This window comes from Tripterygium wilfordii, chromosome 8 (genome assembly GCF_013401445.1).
Source record: "Tripterygium wilfordii isolate XIE 37 chromosome 8, ASM1340144v1, whole genome shotgun sequence".
Classification (NCBI taxonomy): Eukaryota; Viridiplantae; Streptophyta; class Magnoliopsida; order Celastrales; family Celastraceae; genus Tripterygium; species Tripterygium wilfordii.
The window spans coordinates 1651833-1675827 of NC_052239.1; the positions used below are offsets into that span (position 1 = coordinate 1651833).

Below are 23995 nucleotides of genomic sequence, written 5' to 3' on the forward strand. Positions count from 1 at the left end.
TCATTATGCACTTCGAAGAATAGACAAGTCAATGTCCTAAAACAAGCCAAGTAAAAGATTTACCAATCTCTCTCTTATCACGACACTCTGCTCTCATTGCAGCAAGGAGTACGTAGATTGTAGGGATTTGAGATTCGATAATTTCCTATAATTTATAATTCACATTTAATAATATAAAAAAGATCGGAAAATTAAAAGAATGTAAAATAAAAGTGTAATGTGACATAACATACCTTTCGAACTATTGAATTAAAATTGTAAACCCTTCGATGTTAAACGAATTATGAAACTCTCTAATCCAAACTGTAGACCCACATTACTTTGGTCGGCGAAGGGCATTGTCTTCACCAGTGTTTTGAAAACCGGACCGGACCGGCCGGTCGGACCGGTCCAACCGGTGACCGGCCACTTGTCCGGTCCGGTTGAGGTGTCAAAACCGGTGATTGGTGAACCGGGATATTTCCGGTTGAACCGGCCGGTTCTTCGGTTGAACCGGTCAGAACCGGACCGGTTTTGACCGGTTCGGTCATTTATTAATGTTAATAAGATATTTTTGAAATTTTGTTATTTGTAGGGTTTGAACTCATGACTTTTTATTCATTAAAAAAGGTTTTAACCACTAGGCTATGAGATTTTCTTTATTTAAAATGGTACTTTATTTGAATATATTGTATTTTTATGAAGTTTTCTTACATATTATATGCATATAATATAAATATATATATAAATAATTCATTACATTAAAACCGGTTCGAACCCGGTTTGAACCCCGGTTGAACCTTTGAACCGTGAACCGAAGACTTTTCCGGTTTGATGACCGGTCCGGTTTTAGGAACCTTGGTCTTCACCATGTGACTCTTGTCTTCCCGATCCTCCCCAAAAAAGATTGAACAGACAGATATGTTCCCATCATTACCTCCCTCATATGATCAACTATTTTTACGGTGTGATGAATTGGCATCTCATTATGGCTCTTTCCGTCTGGTGATGACGTGGCATTCTCTTGTGCTTTAAATGGCAAACAAGGTCACATTAAATCAAAGACTTTCTTTCCTTCGGCTTATAATTAACGGTAGTGCTAAACATACATAGGATTTGCATACATAAAACATACATAATGATGTGGCAGCTGATTGGATGTGCTGACTGGACAAATTCAAAATTCAAAAATCAAAAATAAACACTACAAATCACTTTTCTCTCTCCTCATATCTCACTTTTCTCTCTCCTCTCCTCTCCTCTCCTCTCCTCTCTCTTCTCTCACGCGATTCTGTCTTCTCCTCTCACAATCACTAACGGACCTCCGTCGTCCGGCCACCGATATGACCGCCGCTGCAGCCAAAAGAAGCGTCTTGCCCCCTTGAGCAACGCCCAACCACCACTTGCCGTCAACGGTTGTTGATTTTGTCGGAAATCCATCATAAAGTCATGGGTCTCCACCGAACAAAATTCACAGATCTGGCTGATTTCGATGTTGGTTTGGCAACCCAACACCACCAATGGACTCCCCTACGTGAGGAGCACTTAGCCCAGCCCTTCGTCGATCGAAACGGCCACCGGAATTGGAGACCCACGTCGAAGATATGCTCCAGTGCGTTATTACACTATACATTTGGCAGTGTATTTAGCTTTTTATGTTGATTGAACATCTTATGGATTATTTGTGAAGCTTGATAGTGGGTTATTGCACTGTTATAATGAAAAGTGTAATTATTTTGTTTCTTGCCTAGTTCACCAGATACTGTATTTTGTAAATAGTGTATTTAGCATATAGTGTATGTTGCTGGGCTGCTCCTCGTCATGGTGTGCTGGATTGGTGATTTTTTGGTTCCACAAAATATTTGATTACACTTTCATTTTAGTAATGCATTTGTTTTATACAAACCCAAAATATTACATACACTGTAAGTTTCCATAATGTAGTTGCATTGAATATGTTAGTTTCCTTGCTTGATGGGTTCGATTGGTTCACTGTCAGTGTGCATAATGTTTTTAACATATGTTCAATGTTGTCTTGTTTGGGTATACTCTGTTCGTATTGCCTAATGTATTTGTTGTGAGTAATTTTAAGTATGGACAAAGCTAGAAAAATTTGTAGTTATGAACATTGATAGAACTATACACTACCAATTAAATAATGTATTTGGCTTGAATGGTTCTGTTTACATACTTTGTGGGTTTCAACTGTTATTATGCATTGGTTTGTGTTTTGTGATATTTTATTCACGCTTAACGGAAGTGTATTTAGATATATAGTGTGGTTCGATAGTGTGTGTTGTTCATATTGGTCAAATATTTGATTACACTATTACGCTGTGTAATGTATTTGGTTTAATTATATCCGAGTAATTTTACCTTTCATTTGTTGTTTATAAAATATTACATTATATTTTTGACAATGTATTTGTTTGACAGTTTATAATGCATTACGAATTACCAATGTATTTAGCACCACTATTTATTGCATAGTCATTTTTCTTGTTAAATAAATTGGTTTCACTTTTTTATTGCATTGAGTTGTTACACTATAGTATGATAGTGTAATAATGACAGAGCCATTTCATTTTGGTGTTGATATTAGATGAGTTATTACATTATCAATCACTAAATTTATGTATTTATCAAACAAATGTATGTTTCAATATTGTTTTGTAGTGAAGAGATGAGTTTTCAATCAAGAGGAGATCAATAACGAATGATGCAAATGGTGATTACAAATATCTAATATTTACATGCGGGAGGTTGGATAACAAGGCGAGGCTTGTTGGTAGACTTTTCATCGATGAGAAGTGGAAGATTACATTGTTTGAAGATATCCACAACCACGATCTAAGTCCTAGTCATTCTAGATTCTTTGTGTGTAACAGGGAAATAACCCTGAGTGTGAAAATGCAACTAGAGATTAATGATATTGTTGGAATTCGATCGAACAAGAGTTATAATTCATTTGTCATTGGTGCCGGGGGCATGATAATTTTACAATGTATTTGTTTCTCAGTTGTGTGCATTAGGAATTATCAATGTATTTAACCAAGCTAATCATGACAGTGACTTATTACATTACGTTTTGACAGTGTATTTGTTTCCCATTTTTGGCAAGTTCGATTGTTATCATGCAGTACCTTATTACATTATGTTTTTGACAGTGTATTTGTTTTTCAGTATTTAATGCATTACGTATTAGCAGTGTATTTTACTACTAATAGAGGAGAGAGAAGCGGGAAAAAAAATGAAAAATTTGGGGTTTTGTGTCAATATATCTATGTGGCATGCCTAGTTGGCATGCCACATAGATTATGTAGATTATGTACCTGAAAATTATGTATGTATGTCATTTTCCTATAATTAAACACACTTATAAATCATATTTATAGGGAGGCAAATAGCTTCTTTGATTGGTTTGTCAATTATACTTTTAATTTGAAGATAGAGATTTATGTCTTCCACGAGACACCTTTTGATTGTATTCCTTTTTTTCGAATTGATTTCGTAGGGGTTGTTCCCGACTCTACAGTTGTAGTTAGTTATTTTCTTTCAAAAAAAAAATACTTAAACCTAACATGTTAATGTGCCTTGTGTTACTATTTTGTTTACTCACTCTATCGTTTTGGTTTTGTACACGTGGATAACTGAAAGAATGTTGACAGTTGACCCACCAATCGATGAGTGTGAAACTAGTAGGTGGCATTTCAGCCACCAGAACTTTTCTGATTGGACCTACTGAGCCTCATGTTTTGGGCCTATGGACCAAGTGGAAAGCCTTAGACCATCCACTAATTTGGCCCTTTAAATAATTCCAATTTTTCGTTGCCTTTGTTTCCCACGTGAGGGGCAGGTGGGGATGGATTAATCTAATGCCACCAAATGTTTGGTTAATATAACAAGGACAAATATTCATGGGTTAACGTATTCTCCAAAGCATTTATTGTTCCTTTTTTGATGGTTTTACTGAAATTATATAGACATTTTGCATGCCAGACCCACTAACCAAGTCATGTATAAGCAAAGTTCTAATTCCTCTCACAGAATCAATGCGTTTTCTAGATCTAGTAATCAATGACAATAGCTCAAGAAGAACTAAATCATGCATGCATTTGTCCTAAAACAGACAATATTAATTTATAGTGTTTGGACTGAATTTTTAAACAGAATATAGATTTTCCTCCGGTCTCTCTGTTTCTTTCCTTTCCAAACCCTAGATAACGCATACACAAAGGGAACATGCTCTAAAATTGTAATTGGCCCATGAGGCTATTACCTAGACTTATCCTCAGTATACTCGAAGTGGGTACCGTGGATTACTCAACAATGTATCAATATTCAGCGCACACTATAGGTCAACTAGTGTCGAATCATACGGTATCAATATATATATAATTGCCATATATAAAAATGGGTGTGTGATGGGTTAATGAGGCAATATGTCCTAATGTACCCACGACCAAACAGAAGGCAATGGCTCAAAAGCCATCATACAGTAGGAATGATATGGATGTTGAAAAGGATCAAGTGTCCGAGAAAAGCATAGCATATGATGGGAATATTATTTTGATAAAGCCATTAGCCATGCTGATGCATGTGATTCTGTCCCTTTGGGTCCCCACGTAAACATAATAGTATATCCTAGAATATGCACCCGACCCGACCCGACCCGACCCAGTCCTGTGAAACAGGATCAGGAATGGCTTTAATTAAAGGGACGGAGTCCCACAGACACATGCATGCCTTCTGCCTCTCGGAATTCAAAGGTACTTGGTAAGACTACAAGGACGAGCGATGGGACGCATCCTTGTGTCTGTGTGCCCACCAATTGCAAATAATTCCTTTCAGTCAGAGAAATTGGTTCAGCCAAACAAAATCTTTGAGATTCTTCCTCAACTCTCCTTTAGGTTATTTAGGGCTTTTCCAACATCTCTCTCTGTCTTAAAAAAAGTACAATCATGGATGGGCTTTCGGGATGCCAGCAGAACCCATTTGGCGTTAAGCCCATGGGCCATCAGATCCAGATAATTGGACATACAAGCCCAATTAAATAAGTCCAGCTAGTCAAAATCTAGGGCAGACCCAGCAAAACCCAAGCCCAAGTTCAACCAAACCGTAGCTAGAACCCAGTAAATATCAGTGCGTGGTTCCAAAACAAAAACACAGTGCACGGTGCCACATACCATGGACGATGGGGAAACATATCGAACATTACACATGCCAACAAGAGCAGTAAACCATTTACGAAAAAGATAAAAGATCCAGTTATTTCAATTATTGAGGTATGTACACAATTTAATATGTATGTGATGGGATCCCAATTCCCGGGATCCGTAGCACTTCTGAACCATTTAAAATCAATTTAAAATGTTTAAGAGGAAGATCCTCTATGCTTGAAGATTGTAAAATGGAAGACCTCCAATAGAGAAACATATCGATCATACACATACCAACAAGAGCACTAAATCATTTAAAGATATATCTAAAATGTTTAAGAGGAAGATTATGTTGGGACTAAAGAAGACACCTCTTTGTGATCCTGGCATCCATTAACGATCTTCATTGAGATAATACCAACTGCGCAGACAATTAGAAGCCAATCAATCACCACACTCCATCTTCTATGTCTCCCCCCACCCCTATCATCTACATCTCCTCTCCTATCTTCAATACTTGTGATCACATTCTCTCCTTTCATCACCAATTCCCCTCCCTCCTCGAGCTCACCCCCAAACTTGGAAGAAGATGACAACGATGAACAAGAAGGAGGAGGGAAAACTTGGGTTATTCTCTCCAGAGCTCCATTGTTTTCAATCTCATCATCGTCATCAGACTCATAAGACATTACTGACCTAACTTCACTCTCTTGAACCAAAACCTGTAAACCAATCTCAGTTGCGCTCTCCAGGGAATCAAAAAGCCGCCTTGCCTTCAATTTGCCACTCTCAATGGCTGCCCTTCTATCTCTCAATATCTCCTCAATTGCCAAGTCATTGTTCCTCACTTTCCATTCCCTCTCTGATGATGGGGATCTTTTCTGCTGCAAAGAAGACATAAGGGTTCCAGGGGAGTTGTCTAGAAGTTGAAGACTTTCAACCACACAGCTTGAGTTTGTTGTTGGGGATGAAGGAAAGATCTTGGGCATGGTTTTGAAACATTTAATGGAATCCCATTCTAGTTCCAGGTCCATGAACTGCTGATGCAGTGCCTTATATTCAGTTTCTTTTGGTTTTCTTCGATCTTCTTCTTTTTTTTCCATGGTGGGGTCTTCATGTATATTCTTCTTTTTGCATTCCATCATGAGTTTATCTAGTGGAGTTTTTGAATAAAGGTGGAATAGAGAGAGACAGAGAGGAGGGGATTTAGTTTTTTTTTGAATATGAATTAGAGGGTGAGATTATAGCGGGATAAGAACCAACCACGTTCTAATTAGCTTTATTATTCTGCCTTTTTTTTCAAAAATCCGATTTTTAAGCCTCTAATGATTAACACGAATCTTAATTACCTCTCATCCCTTTACTCTATTAAATTTTAGACTTTTTCACTGCAGTTTTACTTCCGACGCTATTCAACTTATTATTATTATTTTAAAAAAAATTTTATGGCACAAATGGGTTCTTATTACTTGCTGGCAACAATCCTGGTTGGCTACATAAGGCCATCCCAACTTGGCAAAAAATCGGTTCCAAGTCAGACATCATCACGAGTTTAGAAAATATTTACATGTCCGGACCCTAACTCAGATTGAATTTCAGACATACTTAATTGGACTAAACCCAGATTAATTTAAATCCATACAAGTAAACCAAACAATAACCTAATCAAGATTAGGATCCGAACAAGTAAATCAGACAAAATTACTATGTTTAGATCCGGATTTCAGACACATAACTTATGTCCAAACTTGATTTAATACAGGTTGGACAAATTTAGTCATCCGGATCGGACAGAGTTTTACCACCCCTAATCCCAACATATGCAAATAAGAAATCACAAAAAAAAAAACACTAACAGAGCGCAACGCGATTGTGCATATTCATGGCCAAGAATTGTTCTCAGGACAGTGGAAATTAAATCTAACAAAGCAAATACTTTTTAAGGGTCCATGATTGGCATTAATTTTCATGGGCTATGGATTTAATTTCCCCACAATTCCATCAAGATGATTGTTTCATGCGAGGACATAGAACAATGAATACTACAAATACCTCATTAAATCAACCCATCAGAGCTACTTGTTCGGGGGTTCGTTCGATATGTCCTCTATTATGCCTTTCCCATCCATAGCATCGAAGAAAAAGAAATTCTTCAGGGGATCACCTTTGCCTGATATTGCTTTTATAACCTCCTAAAGAGTAAAATAGTCAACCATAGCTTATTAGACATTCATGAAAAATTCAGATATTGGTACTGAAAAGTGGTGGAAATGAAAGAAATGAAACCTGTCCAAGGATTCCCCCGATGACGGCACAAGCTGGAGGAAATTCTCTTGCACCCATAACTAGTCGTTCAAGTAGAATACTAGGAACATGAGATTCGTTGAGCGACTGCCAGCAACATAGAATTGCAAGTGTTAGGAGATGCACAAACATGAAACATGCCTATTGAAATCAACAAGCGAAGTCCTTGCAAACTACCTGTGTCTCACAGATTTCCTTTCTCAGCTTCAAAAGAGCCGGGAGATCTCCAATTGTAATCTCTCCTGCTTTTCTCCCTTCTGCTTCTTCAAAACTTTCTATCACTGCATAAAGACCAGGAAAAGCTCCAAGTCATTTCTTCAACATGTGGATTGTTGTGCGCCTAATTAAGCTAGCATTCTTATCAAAATGTCAGTTGAGTGAAAGGTAAAATATTGACAGTTTGTCACAGAAAGATGCCAAATTGCCAAGTATAGCCTTTCTATTGTCCAAGAGAAGTTCAGAAATGCCAGTCACATTAGATAAATTCAGAATTAGCACATAAAACTGCTGGGAAAGGCACATACAGTGGCACACATACACACACAAAAGACAATGATCTAATCCTGCAGATTCACAACATTTGACCTGGACAATTATCAATGGGCGCATATGAGTTGCTCTTCAAATTACCACCAGTAAAGAATTACTTTTCTTGACAAACTAAAATTACTTTCACATTATTTGCTTATTTTCTTTTTATTTCAACTTTTCTGTTCATCTAAAAAAGCAATTGCTGAATAATTCATCGCACCTCTCATAGCAAAGTAAAGCTTAGACACTTTCTTGGGAAGCACCTTCCAAGGTACTGAAATTGCATCCTGCAAAGAAAAGGATCATGACATCAGTGACCAAAGTCATGATACACATGACATCACCAGTGAGTCGCGTCCAATGTAATTTACATAATAATGCCAGCACAATTTACTTTTAAAGAATTGAATTTGCCAATCCTCAAAGGGTGCAAGCAATCTGAAGTACATGGTAAAAGGAATTTGTACTGAAATTGTAGAAAATATACAGCTCATTCTTAGCTAAACCAATTCAAAAGTTATTTAGCAAGTTATGACATTAAATCACCAGCATATGGAAGGGATGAGCATCAATGGTTGTGAATACTGTACACATCCTGTAAACAACATACCTCTAAACGTGGATATTGTATTTCGCATTCAACAGTTTCACCAAGCTTTTTCTGTCAAAAAAGAAACGAAAAGAAAAGATATACAGTTACTGCCTTTGTCAACTAAGCATGATATTCCGGCGTTGTAAAGAGAAAAGCAAAGTAAAGGCTCAAGTGGCTATATAAAGCATGAAAGGAAACAATGTTACTATTTTTAAGCTCTAATCCATATTACACCTTCTAACAAAAACTTTAGTCACCAATCTTACAATACTTAGTGTCCCTTATATCATTAAACAAAACTTCCCCCATTCATTAGAAATGAGAATACCAGCATTCATTGTTCATGAGAAGTTCATCTTACACAAATAGTCCTCATATATGATAAGAGGTTCCTAAGATATGTAAAAGAAACCAAAAAACTTATAAAACAGATAATAATAGATTATGAGAAATAAAGAAGTGGAGATGCCTTTGAATATTTATAACTCTGCAGATCAACAAATATTTCACCGCAAGAATCCCTGCAGTCAACTGTATAGAAAGCCACACGCTTCGACAACTTCCGGCATTTATCATTGATCAATTTCTGCAATTGAAATATACAGTACCAAAAAAATCACATTAATAAAATACAAGGAAAAACATACTTAAAAGCCTATCATCTAGGCTATACAACTAATCCATTAGGAAGATAGGGCATGCTTATCACTTTTGTCCCAGCAGAGCAGCAACTGATTACTACAACATTGAACTTGTCAAAGAAATCTCCACCAAAGCTTGAAATGTCACCTGTAACACAAGTATCCAAAGTTTGTTATACATAATTTCTTAATTAACTTAGTAACGTATCCATCTAGACTCCATGAACTTCACAAACTGAAATACTGAATCCACAGCATTTACGAACAAGTCAGTAAAAATATTGCAAGAACAATGTTGGCAGTATATGGATAAACCTTTCTGTACTGAAACGGAGACCATTGGATTGAACTCTCTCAAGGAATCACCACAAATTTCAGCTACAGTTCTACCACCATACACACTCTCATCTGGAGGAATCAAGAAATTTGCAGACAATGCTTCTTCAGTCACTACCCGATCATCCACCAATGTTACACTCCCCACCCCAGCTAGTACAATGTTCTTGCAGAACTGCACAGCGAAATTTATTTACACACATAAATTAGGTAAAAAAATTGATGAGAAAACAAAAACTCCATGCACAGAAACTTACCTCGGCAACAGTCCCTTTCATTCCACAGACTAGTATATGAGATTTGCTCAGTCTACAGCAGAAATTTCGCGAAATCAAGTTAAATACAGCAAATGCAAATCAAACCACTAGACTACAATTAAAGCCTCGCTCAAAAATTCTTCAACTCGCATATTCTATGAAATCGAATGAAACATAAAAAGATAATACAAAAGAATAGATACCTTCGTTGAGCATCAGCTCCCCAAACCCTAATTTGGCGATCGTACAAAGCAGTCTCCTGCTCCGTCAACTCCTCTCCGTCCATATTTAACCCTAACCTATATAGATAATGATTAATTGCTGGAAATCTGACAAAAAATGACAGAGAAGAAAATATTGAAAAATCAAAAGCTCTAACTGATGTCAACTGAGCGGAGACTACCTTCAATTCAATGGAGTTGCTTAGAAAAGACGTGAAACGGAAGATTCGGAGACGAGCTCCAGTTGCAAATAACGAAAGTACGAAACGAATAACGTTCGAAAATCCAGTAAAATTTGGACTCGTCAAAGGTCTCATATTGGGCTGTAAAATTCTACTATTCATGGACTTTGTCTGGGCTCCCTTCTAACTAATTGAGGCCCATTATACCTATTTAGGCCACTAAAGATTATTTGAAGTGGGCTTGATTTATAATTTCTTCGGCCCAACCTGGGCCTTCGTTCCTTTCTTGGCTCGTGGTATAATTTTTTGGCTCTTCCTGGTCTGGGCGCCCTTCGTTCCTTTCTTGGCCCACAAAATTGCATTATTTTTGAGCTATGATACCTGGATTCGGGTACGGGTATCGGATATAGGTACATATCAGAGTGTCCAGTTCTTCAAATTGAAAGTTGTCACAGAGAGAGGTAAGATAAAGTGAAGAGTCCGGGTATGTCGGTGCGGCATGGTGAAGTGAAGAGTGAAGAGTCTAGGTATCATAGGCTTTGAGTAATTGACTGAAAGGCTGAAAGCCTCAAAAGTTCAAAGCTTGAATGGATGGAGTTCCAAGAACTTGCATTTGGTCTGGGAATTTCAACAGATGAAGGGGGCATGCATAGAACTCAGCTCTAAATACTTTTTTTTTTTTTTATGTCAATTTTCTTCTCATAGCTATGAATAATGTTTGAATTTTAATGGCCGGCCAAATCACTTCTTGTGTATTTCTCTATTGAACAAAATTCTGCGATGCAATAGAGGTTTGATCTTGGAGTGACGATTTTGAAAATCAATAAAATACATGAACTACCCGAAAAGGATCAGGAAGCTATCCATAGCATGTCATAAGGAAGGTTAGAGTTTCTCTTATTGGGCTCGTTTGGTAGAACGGTTTGATTGATTTTCAACGCTAATGAAAAAGTTATGAAAACAAACTGAGTTTAAATTTGTGAAATATGTATGCTCTGCTTGGAGATTATAAGAATCATTGGTTGCAGTATTCATAAGAAGATACAGAAGAGATTCATAATTAATTAGCTGAAAAGTAAATTAATCTGATATTGGCACGGCTCAATCAAATGAAAGGACCCAATTATGTTCTTTGGGAGATTTTATTTGATTGAGCCATTCCAACATCTCCACAGCTTCCTTTCAACTTACCCAAACACAGAAAATCGATCAATCCCCGGCCATACGACTCTCTGGAACTGGTAGACAAGCAAGTTTTCTTCAGGAGAAAGAAGAGGAAAGTAGGGGGACAAATGGACAAGGGATTGGCAAGAGAATAGAATGGTTGAGATGTCAGAAAATAGAAGTTTGAAAATTGATTTAAAATTTATAATGAGGGGTATTCCATTTCCATACGCCTAGTGGTTGATGACATTGGCCTATTGCACCCAGAAAAAGGTCCCATTTCCCACACTCTTACTTTCTTATGTATACTGTTATTGTCCACAACAGTTCACTAATTGACAAAAATCCCATAGATTCTGCAATCAAATTGTGAATAGCAATCTTAATTAACGCCAATTTTATTATGATAATAAAGAAATTTTCAACTAGTATTGATATTTTGATATCCTCTTTTTTTGTGTGTGAAATAATAGGGAATGTAAGGTAAGGAATTAGGCGGGGACTACTTGGGTTATAATTTAGTGATGAATCTCTCGGAATCAAAGATTAAGAAGGTCCTGGGTTCGATTCTCATTGACAACAATACCCTTAATACCTTTGTAACCACGTGTTGAATTTTGCCATTTTGGCACAACTTATCTCGTCGCTGGATGAGAATGAGTTTTGCCATTTTGGCACAACTTATCTTGTTGTCGGATGAGAAATTTCTGAGTGCGTGGACCGTTGAGTTCAGGGTAAAGAATGTTCTGTGGAGATGACGATGATTGGCAACAACTTGACACAAAAAAATTTGGTCAATTGATCTGTTATTGTACGTTTGTTGGTGATCGTAACCTGGGGTTGTTGAAAAGGGTTTAAAATCGTCACAATTAGCGTCACTGAAAGCTCCATGTTTTTAATAGACCATCCAGATGAATAGCCTGTTCTCTCCACTCAAAAGATACAGGAAAAAAAAACCATAGATTCACCGTCCAATGACCACATACCTAATTGCTTGTCTAATTTTTTGCACACTAAGGATCTCTTAGGTATGTTGATCCAGCAAGAAAAGAAGCAGGCCCTTCAAAATCCATGAGTTGCCAAACCCAGAGAATACGATTCTCTTAAATCCAGTCCGTACCGTGAACCGTCGAAAGAAAATAATATGAAAAATCCAACCATAACCCTGATCAAAGAAACTATCAGATCCCAATCACTTGGATTGGGTTCAATGCATAAAATAAGAAATGTTTTCCAGGGGATGTATGAACCATGAAGATCTCATAGTGAGTGCGGCAGCACTACTATATAGTTCATTTGATTACACTAACAAAAAAGTTCTTTCAGCAACAAGTGAAATCAATTACAGAATAAGAAACACAAGCTTACTCATGTTCCAGACTCCAGAGCCATTTATTTCTTTCCTTGAGAGGTAAGATCCAACCAACTGATACGTACATTTGAACATCACAACAAAATAATCAAATAGAAATCCCCAATGATTTCTTGAACTTCTCGACCTCTAAATAGACTGTGGAGTAAGGAAGAAACTCTGAGTAATAGCTTCGGCTCAAATCAGTTACAGCAACGGCAAGTTTAGGGATTTCTAAGATCTCATCATTGGTCAGAGCCCTGACAAATTTTGCTGGATTTCCTGCCCAAAGTTCACCAGTTGGAATTCTCCTTCCCGGGGGAACCACGGACCCAGCTTCAAGGATTGAGCGTGTCTCCACCAAAGAGCCTTCCATAAGTATGGAACGCTGCCCAATAATACACTCTGGCTCAATGGTGCAGGAACGCAAGAGACAGTTTGCACCAATTGTCACATACCGCTCGATCAATGTCTCTGCCGGCAACCCTGAAAATTGGAAGGAACTTGAACATAAATTTAACTCAAACTCCCCCGTGGGGCTTATACTAAGAAGTTACTGATTGAATTCTCAAAATTTTATTGCACAACCAAGAGGTGAGGAAAAACATATGTGGCATAAAAACTTTCTTGAATGCAACATAAAAACTTTTGAACACATGAGCCCCCTTGGTTTTAAAGCCTGGTATTAGGCATGAAATCCACATTCACTGGCCTTTATTTTACATACTACTGGTTTCAATCTCTGAATGCACAAATGTAACAGATTGAACTGACCATGGTAATAGGACTATAAGTTTTGGTTGGTTAACAAACCAAACCAAACCAACCCAGCTGATGGGCTTGTTTTAGTAAATAATCACTTATTCACTTCAGCACCAGTTATACACTCAGCAAAGTGAACTAAATCAGATCAATACAGTTCTCAGAACAAGAGCTCAGACAAACTTAACCAACCTCAAGGGTGCTGGCAAGTCAAGTATTGATACTGCCCTGACATAGTTTTTCAAATCCCTCTCTTTTGACAAAAGACACGAATGAAGGAAGATAACATACAGTATATGGAACCATGACTAGTAGAGAAAAAGAAGGTAAGCAACAGAGGTTAAAGAAACATGGCAAATAATTACCAGCTGAATTTTGGAATTCTAGACTGTCAATTATACATTAAATAAAACAATCTACTAAGACAAAAAATCGGACAAGATGTGTTAGCAAACATAATACATAAGCTAAGGCCATTAACTCCATAAATGCAACAAATATGAAGCTGGCATGAGGTTTCAATGTTGATTGTTGAAAAAACAAAGCATAGGCATAGGTCTCTAATGTTGCTTTTGAATGTAAAATAGCCAAGTCTTCACACCAAATCTTGTATTGCTAGGGAAAAGTAAAAGCTTAAGATTCGATGCAATCACGAAGTATCCAGACGACGCATAAAAAATAAAGGAGGGATGCAGCCAAAAAAGTAAAGAGAGCATTTTTACTAAAGCTGTATAGCACTCAAAATGGCCTAATTCCTCATACCATTAGTTAATTTAGTTGTAAGAGTTACACTTAAGATTGGGAGGAGGGTTCACAGTGATTGGGGAGGGTAGGGTTCGGGAAGGTTCCAATAGAAATTTAAATATTTTTCTATAGGAACCCTCCCAAACTCTCCCATTCCCAACCACCGCAAACCAAGCTTCCTAAGCAAGCATAGCCTAAGCATGAATTTTCAAACCCTGTTCAATTAATGCAGCCTGAATTAAATCACTGATAAGATGATAGCTTAACTTCAAGTATATCACAGACAAAATCAAACTCTGTACAAATACAAGCTGAAGTGCTGAACCAAGTTTTTTAGTAGCAATTTCAGTGAGTAAACTGACACATATCAACCACAAGCATTTGATGGAAATGCACGGAATTGATATCCCCCCAACTCTTCTCTCTCTTTTTTCATACTCCCTTTTGACAAACATAGAAGAATGAATAATGAGCTTTCGATGGAAACAATGTTGATAACTTGATATCTGTAAACTAGCATAGAAAACCTGAACCAGACAACGAAATCCTTGTTTATAAGTATAGCATAGTGAATCAAATCCTGTGGTCTCTAGACTAACAAACCAAAACTTCATAAATCATAATGCACCGATGAGACCAACCAAAGACCAGATACCATTAACCCAATGCAAGTCCAAGAGTCTATATTGATTGAGCATCAATTGAACACACTAGCCTGTGATGCAACGCAGTTACTACTCGCGTATTCCTTAAAGGTAATGCAATTCAAATATTCAATCCATGGTTCCTGGTACTGAACAATCCAATTCAAGTTTCCTCGAATCATAATCTATGTTGTTGCATCCATTGAACAATCCCTAATCACATCAGGTGACCCGCTTCATTTCATTTTACTCAAAATGTAAAACTAGCACAGTCATCCAAATTAAATTACTATGATAGTTAAACATCAATAAGCCCGGAACAAGATATCTCATATTTCATCAGCAAGCCAAGCCAACACAGCACTAAAAGATTAAACCCTAACAATCAAAAGCTGAAAATATCAGAACCTGTGGGTGATGACCAGGCAGCGTGAATCACGCAGCGTTCTTGAACGTTGGAGGAGAAACCGACAGAGATCTTGTTAAGATCGCCACGGAGGACCGACCCGCTCCAGACAGAAGCTGCGTCCCACACCGTGACCTGCCCGGCCAGGACAACGTTGGGGGCTACGTAAGCATCCACGGCGATCTTAGGAAGCCATTGGCCCAAGGGAATTATCTGTCTCTGCCCTCTGTAGTCCCACTTCACTCGATCCAGGGATGGCGTTATCGCCTTTTTTTGAGGCTCGTCTATTGCCTGAACGGCAGCCGCAGCGGTTGCAAGAGAGCGGTGAATAACGTTGTGGTGGTGCTGCGAGAGTGCATTCGCGAAAGCCCTTCTGGAGATGCGAGCTACAGTCGTCATTTTCAGGCAGCGACAGAGTCACAGAGCTACGAGGTCAGTGTATTGGAATTTGGAACTTCGATCCCAACAGAGAGGGAATGGGGGCGAAGGAAGTCGGCCAGACAGACCGCAAGCTATTACTGGGCCATAAATAGGCACATGGATATATGGGCTGAACCAGGACTAAAATTTTAGTCCAAACAATTTCAGGCCCATACATGTGTAGCTTGGCCTTTTGGATACCTGAGTTCAGCCTGTATTGATATATTAAGATCCATTTATGTACACCATCGGCCATCCCGTGGAGCTGCCAAAGATAAATGCAATTTTATTTATTTATTTATGGAAATATATGTGTTATTTAGCATATCCGGCCCATCTCAAACACTTTTTCGCCATTCTTAAGGCCCAGCAAGCTTTTAGCAATTAGCCCAAAAAACCAGGACTCCATTTTGTTTGGTGCAATTTTTATTTCTAACCATAAGTTTTGTTTCTTTTTATTTGTTGTTTTTATGGGTATACCCATATTGGGTTATTATCTTCGTTAATTAGCTTGGGGTTTTTTTTAGCACCCGACTCGCGAGTTATAAGTTTATGTAGTGTCAAATTTGGTGATGTTGGACGAGATACCCAGTGATAATGGAGTTAAGTCTTTTGTCTTACATCATTTGTGGAAAGACATGAAGTATAGAATATAATAGGTCAAATTTCAAAACTAGTAACAAATGTACTTAATTAGCTTAAACTAGTATGAACTGGTGTTAAGTCTAGGAATATAAAGTCATGGAACCAGTATGGTCTGGTTCAAAACGAAAAAAGTGTTACTAGTCTAAATTCAAACAATATTGTCCAATTTTTAACGCCCAAGGATTGGGTTGATAAATTCAGGAGATTTTAAATGGTCCAGAAATTGGGCCTTGCCTTGTATAAAGAAACAAGATTCACTCCTTAAAAGAAGGCCAAATAGTAAAACAAGAAGAGAACCAAAGAAACTATTATATCCCAATTTGGCATGTAATATTCAATCAATAAAAAAAACAACCAACCTCTCTGATTAAAAGAATACCATACTGAACTGACCAAGAAATTACTTTGAACATGAAAATTTAGGAAGGCATTGTCAGGAACACAAAAATGTAAGTCAGCCAGAGTAAATGTGGATGCCGAGGGCCAAGATGAGAATGGTGAAGAGAACGAAAAAGATGAGGGTGTGAACAACGATGGCCTTCCCGTTGGTGGTGAAGCCGCCCAGTTCCATGCGGTGGGTGTTGCCGGGTAACTGGAACAACAGCCCTGGTGAGAGTAGTATGAATAATAATAGCCCTATTAGAATGGGTCCCCAATCCAACATCTTCTGCTTCCTTCAACTTATAACCCAAACACCAAACTCCAAATCAATTCAGAGTGACATATATGAAGGAGTCTGTGTGTATTCTTTATATATTACTCTACTGCTCACTTTGTACTAACTATGACTGATCACAGGCTGACTTGTGATTGCAGCAAGGCTAGGCTTAGCATATATTCTCAAAACAGTTCGTTTCTGTTCTCTCAAGAAATGTATCACAGGATTTTATATATATTCATTAGTGCATGATTCCCACGCAATGAAAGATTTCTTGCTCATAAAGAGATGGCATCCGACTTTGCAACATAGGCATGGAATTATAATGGGGTTTAAGGCTCTAAGACGACATCATTTTCACCCCTTATAATATTGTAGGATTAAAGGTATCTTTCATAGCTTTTCCTTCTAGAGCTCTCATTTTTATTTAAGGGGTTTTTTCTTCTTCTTTTTAACAATTATGTGGATGAATCCTTTAGTAGATAGATTCAACTTCAACTTTTACTCTTTGAAGGTAGAAAGATGCAAGAAAGAGACTAGATAAAAATGAATCAGTTGGTTTATTGCAGTGACCTTACCAGACGTAGCACCATTGAGGAGCTCGGAAGCAAATGAAGAATGCGAGCTATCGGAGTTTCAGTGCGAGGTGACTCAACTCCCAGCAGTTCCATTTCTCAAGCAGCTTCCCAGCCGAGATGAGCAAAAAAATGAGTGTGATGACAATATGCGGGGTGCTGTTAGCAGGTTCATTAGAGCAAGTAAAGAGGCCATCAAGTTGGGAGCAGATGAATCAATCTGCCATTGTAGACATGAGATCATCTCCCACAACTAGATCCTCTGTTCGCAATTAGTGCGATTCTGCCTCTATCCAGGGGTTTTAATATCATTCATTTATATAGCGAACTTACATGAAAATAATAGTAATGCCTGCCATCAGTATTTGAAAGTGTGAAAAAGGAAAACAGAAAGTTTCAACTGGCATGTCATTTGAATCTGCTGCCCACCTAGGCACCTAGACAGCAGTTTGCAGATGAGCTGTGTGCATATATGCTACAGCAGATATAACCTGGTAAGTGCAACTTTCAGCGTTTTCATTGTTATGGGAATCATATCACACTAAAATGCATAAACTTGCAATTCATAGTTCTGCAATGTGTACTATATAATTTCACCATAATGAATAAAACTCTTCAATTTCTCATATCAGCACATTCAATTCAACACATTCCCATAAGTGCTTCAGATTTCCAAATTAAGAAGATGTTATAATGCAACAAATCATTTGAACGTAGAAGAATTGTGTAAAATATCCCAAAAAAGCATTTGAAGATAGAAATTCAGCCACACCAACATGGTTGTCAGGCGGGGTGGGAGGAAGGGGAGATAGAAAACACTCCTGAGAAACACTAAAGCATAATGGGAGTGAAAGCACCAAAAGAAGAGGGCTTTGGGGGGGGGGGGGGGGGGGGTGACTCAAAGTCAAAGCTGTCTTCTCATCCAAACACAGACTTGTACGATCACATCTTTGATATAAAGTCAATATAAATCAAGGTTCTCTCTGGAGCATCGTTTGCCGAGTTACTTGCCCATAATGTGGAAACATATCAGAACACAGAACTCAAGTGTTCTAACAACTAGATTTCTCAAATTAGACTAGATATCTCCCAATATTTGGCTGCAAATCTACAACAAACAATTATTGAAGCTTCACAAAGAAATTAATGTCAAGAAAAGCTTATTTACCGAGCCTATGTCGGGTCTAAAAGCCTCCTCTGTTCTTGGGCTCCACTTTTCCAAGGCAACAATATCTATCTGAACTTCAGACGGAGCAAGGGCTTTGCCATGTGGATATGTCAGTAATGAGATCTCGTAGTTGATCTATGAGAAGCTTAACATGCTTGTTCTTGTTCGCAAGTTCCTACGTTAGAAAACAAAAGTATGAGGAATCATAAATGAGGATATTGCAGAAATCCACACAAGGTCTTCTCTTGAAGACTGTATTATTGAGAAAGTAAATTTCCCATGGCATTTATGGTTCCTGTAAGTTCTTTCTGGTAATCCAATCAGGTGGCTGTACAATCATTGACTAATGCCTTGACAATGTACCCTTGAATACTCACAAAGTGGATTTTGTAATTACCGTTCCAGGAATGAAAAAAGAAAAGAAAAACTGCATGAATTGGTAAATTACCAATTTACCTTCCATAATTTAGAGGCTTGCTCTTCTAACATCTCAAGTTCAGATTGATCTTCTGGGGATGCTGAATCACTGGCAGTTGAACCCGTTTCAAAAGATTTCGCCTATATTATCAAGGAGAAAAAACTGTGTTAGCTTTCTCAAATCTCAACAACTTAGAAAAATATTTTATCCGACATGGACGTCTTGATGCCAAGACCTCACAGGTAATGACTATAACTTCACAAATAGTGGGACAATAGTCCACATTATTTTACAAATATTTCAAGATAAAGTTTAACCATGTAACATATCAGTTCAAACACAGCTACACACAGAAATCAAAGACACAGCGCCATGGAAAGTCACAATAAGAGATCCATGTAAAAAGAATACAACATGAGAGCTAGAAAGCAATTAGCTTCCAAATCACTGGTATCGGAAAAACCAATCCTTCTCACGAATAAAAGATAAGAGATAACTTTGTTGAGTTGGATAATTTTTCTCCCATATGGAAGCTTAATTGAGTTAAGCCTTGCAGGTACCAATTTGCAAGTTCTCCAGATAAAATGTTCAATGGGGTATGCAATTCAAAGCACATGCTCAGAAGCTGAAAAAGAACTTCTTGAATCTTGACTCTAGAAACTTCTCCAAGCAATTTCTTCTTTTCTTCCAGTTTTGTGATCACAGGAATGCCCAATCTTCATACTAATATTTGGCAACTCTTTCAACTAAGATTGTTACTAGGTCACTTAACTGAACATAATTCAGTTCTAAAACCTTTAACAATCCCTGAGCTATCTATATATCCAATCCATGCCAGAAAATAGCGATCATGGCTTACGTATTCAAATCTCCATGAAATTTTAGAAGAGTAAAAGCTTAATTTGCGTTTGATTTGGCAGGCATCGAACTTATCCATGAATTCGCGGAATGCAATAGAAACAAGGAAAAAAAAACCAACTAGGGTTACGAATTTTACCTTTCGAGAATCGGGAATTGCAATGAGAACAGCTCGAAGGGCTGCGACAGAGGTTTTATACCGAAGGCGAGCCTCATCGAGAGTTCCATTGCCACTTCCGCCAGCGGTGCCACCCGTTTCCATGTGATGTGTAGAATCAGAGGCAGCATCTCCGTTATTAAGCACGCCGTTGGACGTGAGTGGGGAGGGGCCGTTGGTAGTGACTGTAGTGGGAGCAGAAGTAGTAGAAGAAGAAGTCGTGGACCATAAGGCGGGGTTGCAGAGCTCGTCGTTCATGGAAGAGAGTATCTGGTAGGCCGCCTCTATAGTGTCTTCTAGGTGCTTTTGGCCCTCCAGTGCTAGCTCTTGTGACGTTTTGGGAGGCGGTCCGGCACTAGTTGGCGTATCTTCGGCTTCCATTCCTGATTTCGGTGGAATGGCAGCACCGGAGTAGAAAGATGATCTGATCACCGATGCAGTCCTCTGTAGTCTGTATTCCTTTTATTGGCAGAAATAAAAAAATTAAAAAAATTATGAGAAAAATGAAAATTTTGGATCGTCGGCAGCAGGACTTGAACCTGCGCGGGCGTAGCCCAACAGATTTCAAGTCTGTCTCCTTAACCACTCGGACATACCGACGTTTATGTCGTTGACCAACGCCCATAATTTTCTTCTTAATTGTTAGCTAAAGAAACGTTCAAATGTGTTGTGTTTTCGGTTTGTTGTTTAGTCAGCTTCATCTCGGGACAATGTTATCCGATTCTTGTTTGCTGTTTTTTTGTTATTCTTGAATCTTGGTGTCTACTTTCCTTGACTTTAATTTATAATGTTTTAAACTATCACAATGTTAGATATAACTTTGTTATCATGGAATGTATCGTTGGGCTTAAACCCTTCTCAAAAGAAAAAAAACATTGGGTTGGATTGGGCCCTTAGCCCAATCATGCTAATTAACTTGATAAATGAACTTGGGCCAATTAGTTTACTAATATTTGTTGTTAGAGTGTTGGTAATTTTAAAATTGAATTCGTCCTCAAACGTCATTTCATAATAGTAACACCGAGATGTACTCAAATAATCTTATCTCGAGATAAACCTGACAGACTAAATACTTTTATTGAGTTACTGAGTACATCAACATGATTATGGAAAGTAACAATATAGAATCTTCAATTAATTTAAATTAATTAAAGTGGAATAGTATTTGTTTAATTGACAAATAAATAAACAAAAAAGGTTGGTGGGGTAGGTTTGGGGTGTAGGATAAGCGAGGGTGGACTTTTTTGTGGGGAATCAAAGCCATACAATTCCAAAAATAGGAAAAATGAAAAAATCAACCGCACGGACGCCAACAATATTTAACTTAATTCTAAATCCTTCATCTCCACCGCACCATTTGTCACCAAGAGATCTTCATCGTCAATCACACACACCCAATCAAATCAAATTCCGAATAAAAACTGCCAAAGACATGGAGAACAACCAGCAAGCGCAATCTTCCGCGGCGTACCCAGCTCCGGCGGCACCGGCTGCCACTCCCTACCACCACCTGCTGCAGCAGCAACAGCAGCAGCTCCAGATGTTCTGGTCTTATCAGAGGCAGGAGATCGAGCACGTGAATGACTTCAAAAATCACCAGCTCCCTTTGGCTCGCATCAAGAAGATCATGAAGGCTGATGAGGATGTCCGCATGATTTCGGCGGAGGCACCGATTCTCTTCGCCAAGGCATGCGAGCTCTTCATTCTCGAGCTCACAATCCGTTCTTGGCTTCACGCCGAGGAGAATAAGCGCCGCACTCTCCAGAAGAACGACATCGCCGCTGCAATTACCCGCACTGATATCTTCGATTTCCTTGTTGATATTGTGCCCCACGACGAGATCAAGGACGAGACTGCTGGTATTAGCGCCATGGTTGGGGCCACCGCAAGCGGCGTCCCATATTACTATCCTCCAATGGGACAGCCCGCCGGGCCGCCTCCCCCGGGCGGCATGATGATTGGTAGGCCAGCTATGGACCCCAGTGTCTATGTCCAGCCTCCCTCTCAGGCCTGGCAGAGCGTGTGGCAGACCGCAGCAGCGGCTGAGGATACTTCCTATGGTAGTGGAGGCAGCAGCGGGCAAGGCAATCTCGACGGACAAGGGTATGTTTTGTGATTTTTTTTTATTTTCATATTTGTTATTATAGGTTCTTTATGAATATTGGTAGATTAGGGATTTGAAGATTTCCTTGAAAGAAGCTAAAATATATGTTTTTTTTTTCTTAATTAATTTGTGGGGTATTCAAATTTTGTATCTTGATTGCTCATCCTTAATATAATCTTTCATGTTTGGTCCTGCGTTATCTAAAATTTGTAGGAGTACTGCACAAAAAACTTTGTTCCTGATTAGGGTTCTGATATGAGGTATCCTCGTAGGTTCCATTTATCAGATGGTTTAAATTTTAACTGTTTGTTTATCAGAGAGTGGTCTTGTTTGCTTATTTTTGTTGAGGTATAGCTGTATATGACAGGAACGCCTCTGCTAACAATGAAAAGATCTATATTGCGAAAGCCCCTGACAAGAGCAATGACATTGTTTTCTACACAATGATGAATGATGTTTAACTTCTCTAGAAGTGACATTTTTCCGTGCACTGTCTATTGTTTGGCCCACCATCCTGGACGTAGTTGATGAAGGATTTTGCGTTTGAAACAGAATCCACCCTTCTAATAGCAAATAGTATTCATGTTTGACATTTGACTACAAATCTGAAGAAGTTGAAGGGGCTTTAGTCTCAAATATTGTTTGCATCTGAGATTTTCTTCCTTAGGTGAGACCAGAAATGCGTGGTGGTAGAAACTATGTTGTTCATAACTCCGTTTACGGAACGTACTTGTTGTCAATTTTATATCATTACATGCCATGTGCCTTCTAGAAATATGGTACTTTGTCCATTCACCCAAACTGTAGGATATATGGATATATATAGATGTTCTTCAGCTCCTTTCTGTTACCAAAAGAGCAGAAAGAGTAGCAGAGCTGCAGAAGACTTGTAGCTTAGATCTTTCATTTGGAAGTGAAGGAAAAGTTGGAGATGTATCTAAGACATGCGAGAATAAAAAGTTTTGGGTACCTTTGACTGTGGCTGTTCTTACTGATAATACTTGTTCTGCTTTAAACCTTCAGTGTTCCTGTAACAATCTTCTTGAGGAAATCTGTATTGCCTCCTTGTAACCTTGATGCACCTCCTTGGTGCCTTTTGAATAAAGTTCTTTTCCATTCAAAAAAAAATCCTGGATACTAAAAGGCCCCTTTCTGTCCTTTAAGGCCCTAATTAGTAATCTAGTGTACATTCAGAGTATCTAAGCAGCCCTTAGTATTTCAAAATTAAGATTGTATTTTTACAATTCCAGAAAGTTACTTCTGAATGAAAATTTGCTGATTTTCATTATGTTTTCTATTATCATTATATATATTTTGTTTTCTGTTTTTCCTTGTCTTCAAGTCATCTCTGTTCATTATGTCAGCCATTTCATCGTGTAATAGCTGTTGTTATCTTTCTTTGTCTGCTCTTGATTCTTTCGGACATTTGGCTGTGCATTTTGCAGCTAAGCAACTGTCTGAGTATTAAGCCCAGGATGCAGCTGAAGGCATTGGAGCTTACCGATGCTAATAGGGGATTTTCTTTTCTTTGTGATTAATGAATGCATTTATCTGCTATTTTTTTTATGAAAGATCATTATGAATGTAATTACCTCATTAGAAAGCTATTAACTTGATTTGATGCAGCTGAACAATTGCTGCCGTGACTTATCTAATTATATCCAGCTCTGGATTTTATGATCCATTTTGTTTTATGGTAATGGTTTTACCAATCCTCCA

The 23995-nt window shown here is 38.2% G+C and overlaps 5 protein-coding genes and 1 non-coding gene across 8 annotated transcripts; 1 reads left to right on the forward strand and 5 right to left on the reverse strand.

Moving 5' to 3' along the window:
- Nucleotides 1-6995: 6995 nt before the first annotated feature.
- On the reverse strand, nt 6996-10319 carry LOC120003408 (SUMO-activating enzyme subunit 1B-1-like). Of its 3 annotated transcripts, none has more exons than XM_038852385.1 (11): nt 10203-10319; nt 10003-10098; nt 9800-9851; nt 9522-9717; nt 9275-9354; nt 9035-9151; nt 8584-8634; nt 8194-8260; nt 7620-7723; nt 7425-7529; nt 6996-7330 (listed from the first exon to the last, which is right to left on the reverse strand). In XM_038852385.1, exons 2-11 carry the CDS (start codon nt 10083-10085, stop codon nt 7214-7216), a joined length of 972 nt encoding a protein of 323 aa, XP_038708313.1. In that variant the 5' UTR covers nt 10086-10098; nt 10203-10319; the 3' UTR covers nt 6996-7213. The 3 variants fall into 3 exon arrangements, with proteins under 3 accessions (XP_038708313.1, XP_038708315.1, XP_038708314.1); XM_038852387.1 differs by having other exon boundaries at nt 10003-10093; nt 10203-10307; XM_038852386.1 differs by having other exon boundaries at nt 10179-10223.
- Nucleotides 10320-12609: 2290 nt separating this feature from the next.
- Nucleotides 12610-15759, reverse strand: LOC120003223 (gamma carbonic anhydrase-like 2, mitochondrial). The gene is made up of 2 exons (XM_038852109.1): nt 15276-15759; nt 12610-13203 (listed from the first exon to the last, which is right to left on the reverse strand). The coding sequence occupies exons 1-2, from the start codon at nt 15670-15672 to the stop codon at nt 12827-12829; spliced, it is 774 nt and encodes a 257-aa protein (XP_038708037.1). The 5' UTR covers nt 15673-15759; the 3' UTR covers nt 12610-12826.
- Nucleotides 15760-16646: 887 nt separating this feature from the next.
- On the reverse strand, nt 16647-17312 carry LOC120003679. Its single transcript, XM_038852698.1, has one exon. The coding sequence runs from the start codon at nt 17000-17002 to the stop codon at nt 16793-16795; it is 210 nt and encodes a 69-aa protein (XP_038708626.1). The 5' UTR covers nt 17003-17312; the 3' UTR covers nt 16647-16792.
- Nucleotides 17313-18262: 950 nt separating this feature from the next.
- Nucleotides 18263-20683, reverse strand: LOC120003680 (mediator of RNA polymerase II transcription subunit 30-like). The gene is made up of 3 exons (XM_038852699.1): nt 20155-20683; nt 19196-19297; nt 18263-18914 (listed from the first exon to the last, which is right to left on the reverse strand). Exons 1-3 carry the CDS (start codon nt 20551-20553, stop codon nt 18816-18818), a joined length of 600 nt encoding a protein of 199 aa, XP_038708627.1. The 5' UTR covers nt 20554-20683; the 3' UTR covers nt 18263-18815.
- A 7-nt stretch (nt 20684-20690) lies between these two features.
- On the reverse strand, nt 20691-20772 carry TRNAS-UGA. The gene has a single exon. It is a non-coding gene; the product is annotated as a tRNA-Ser (tRNA).
- A 745-nt stretch (nt 20773-21517) lies between these two features.
- On the forward strand, nt 21518-23970 carry LOC120003275 (nuclear transcription factor Y subunit C-1-like). Its single transcript, XM_038852187.1, has 2 exons — nt 21518-22275; nt 23722-23970. The coding sequence occupies exons 1-2, from the start codon at nt 21605-21607 to the stop codon at nt 23723-23725; spliced, it is 675 nt and encodes a 224-aa protein (XP_038708115.1). The 5' UTR covers nt 21518-21604; the 3' UTR covers nt 23726-23970.
- Nucleotides 23971-23995: the final 25 nt, after the last annotated feature.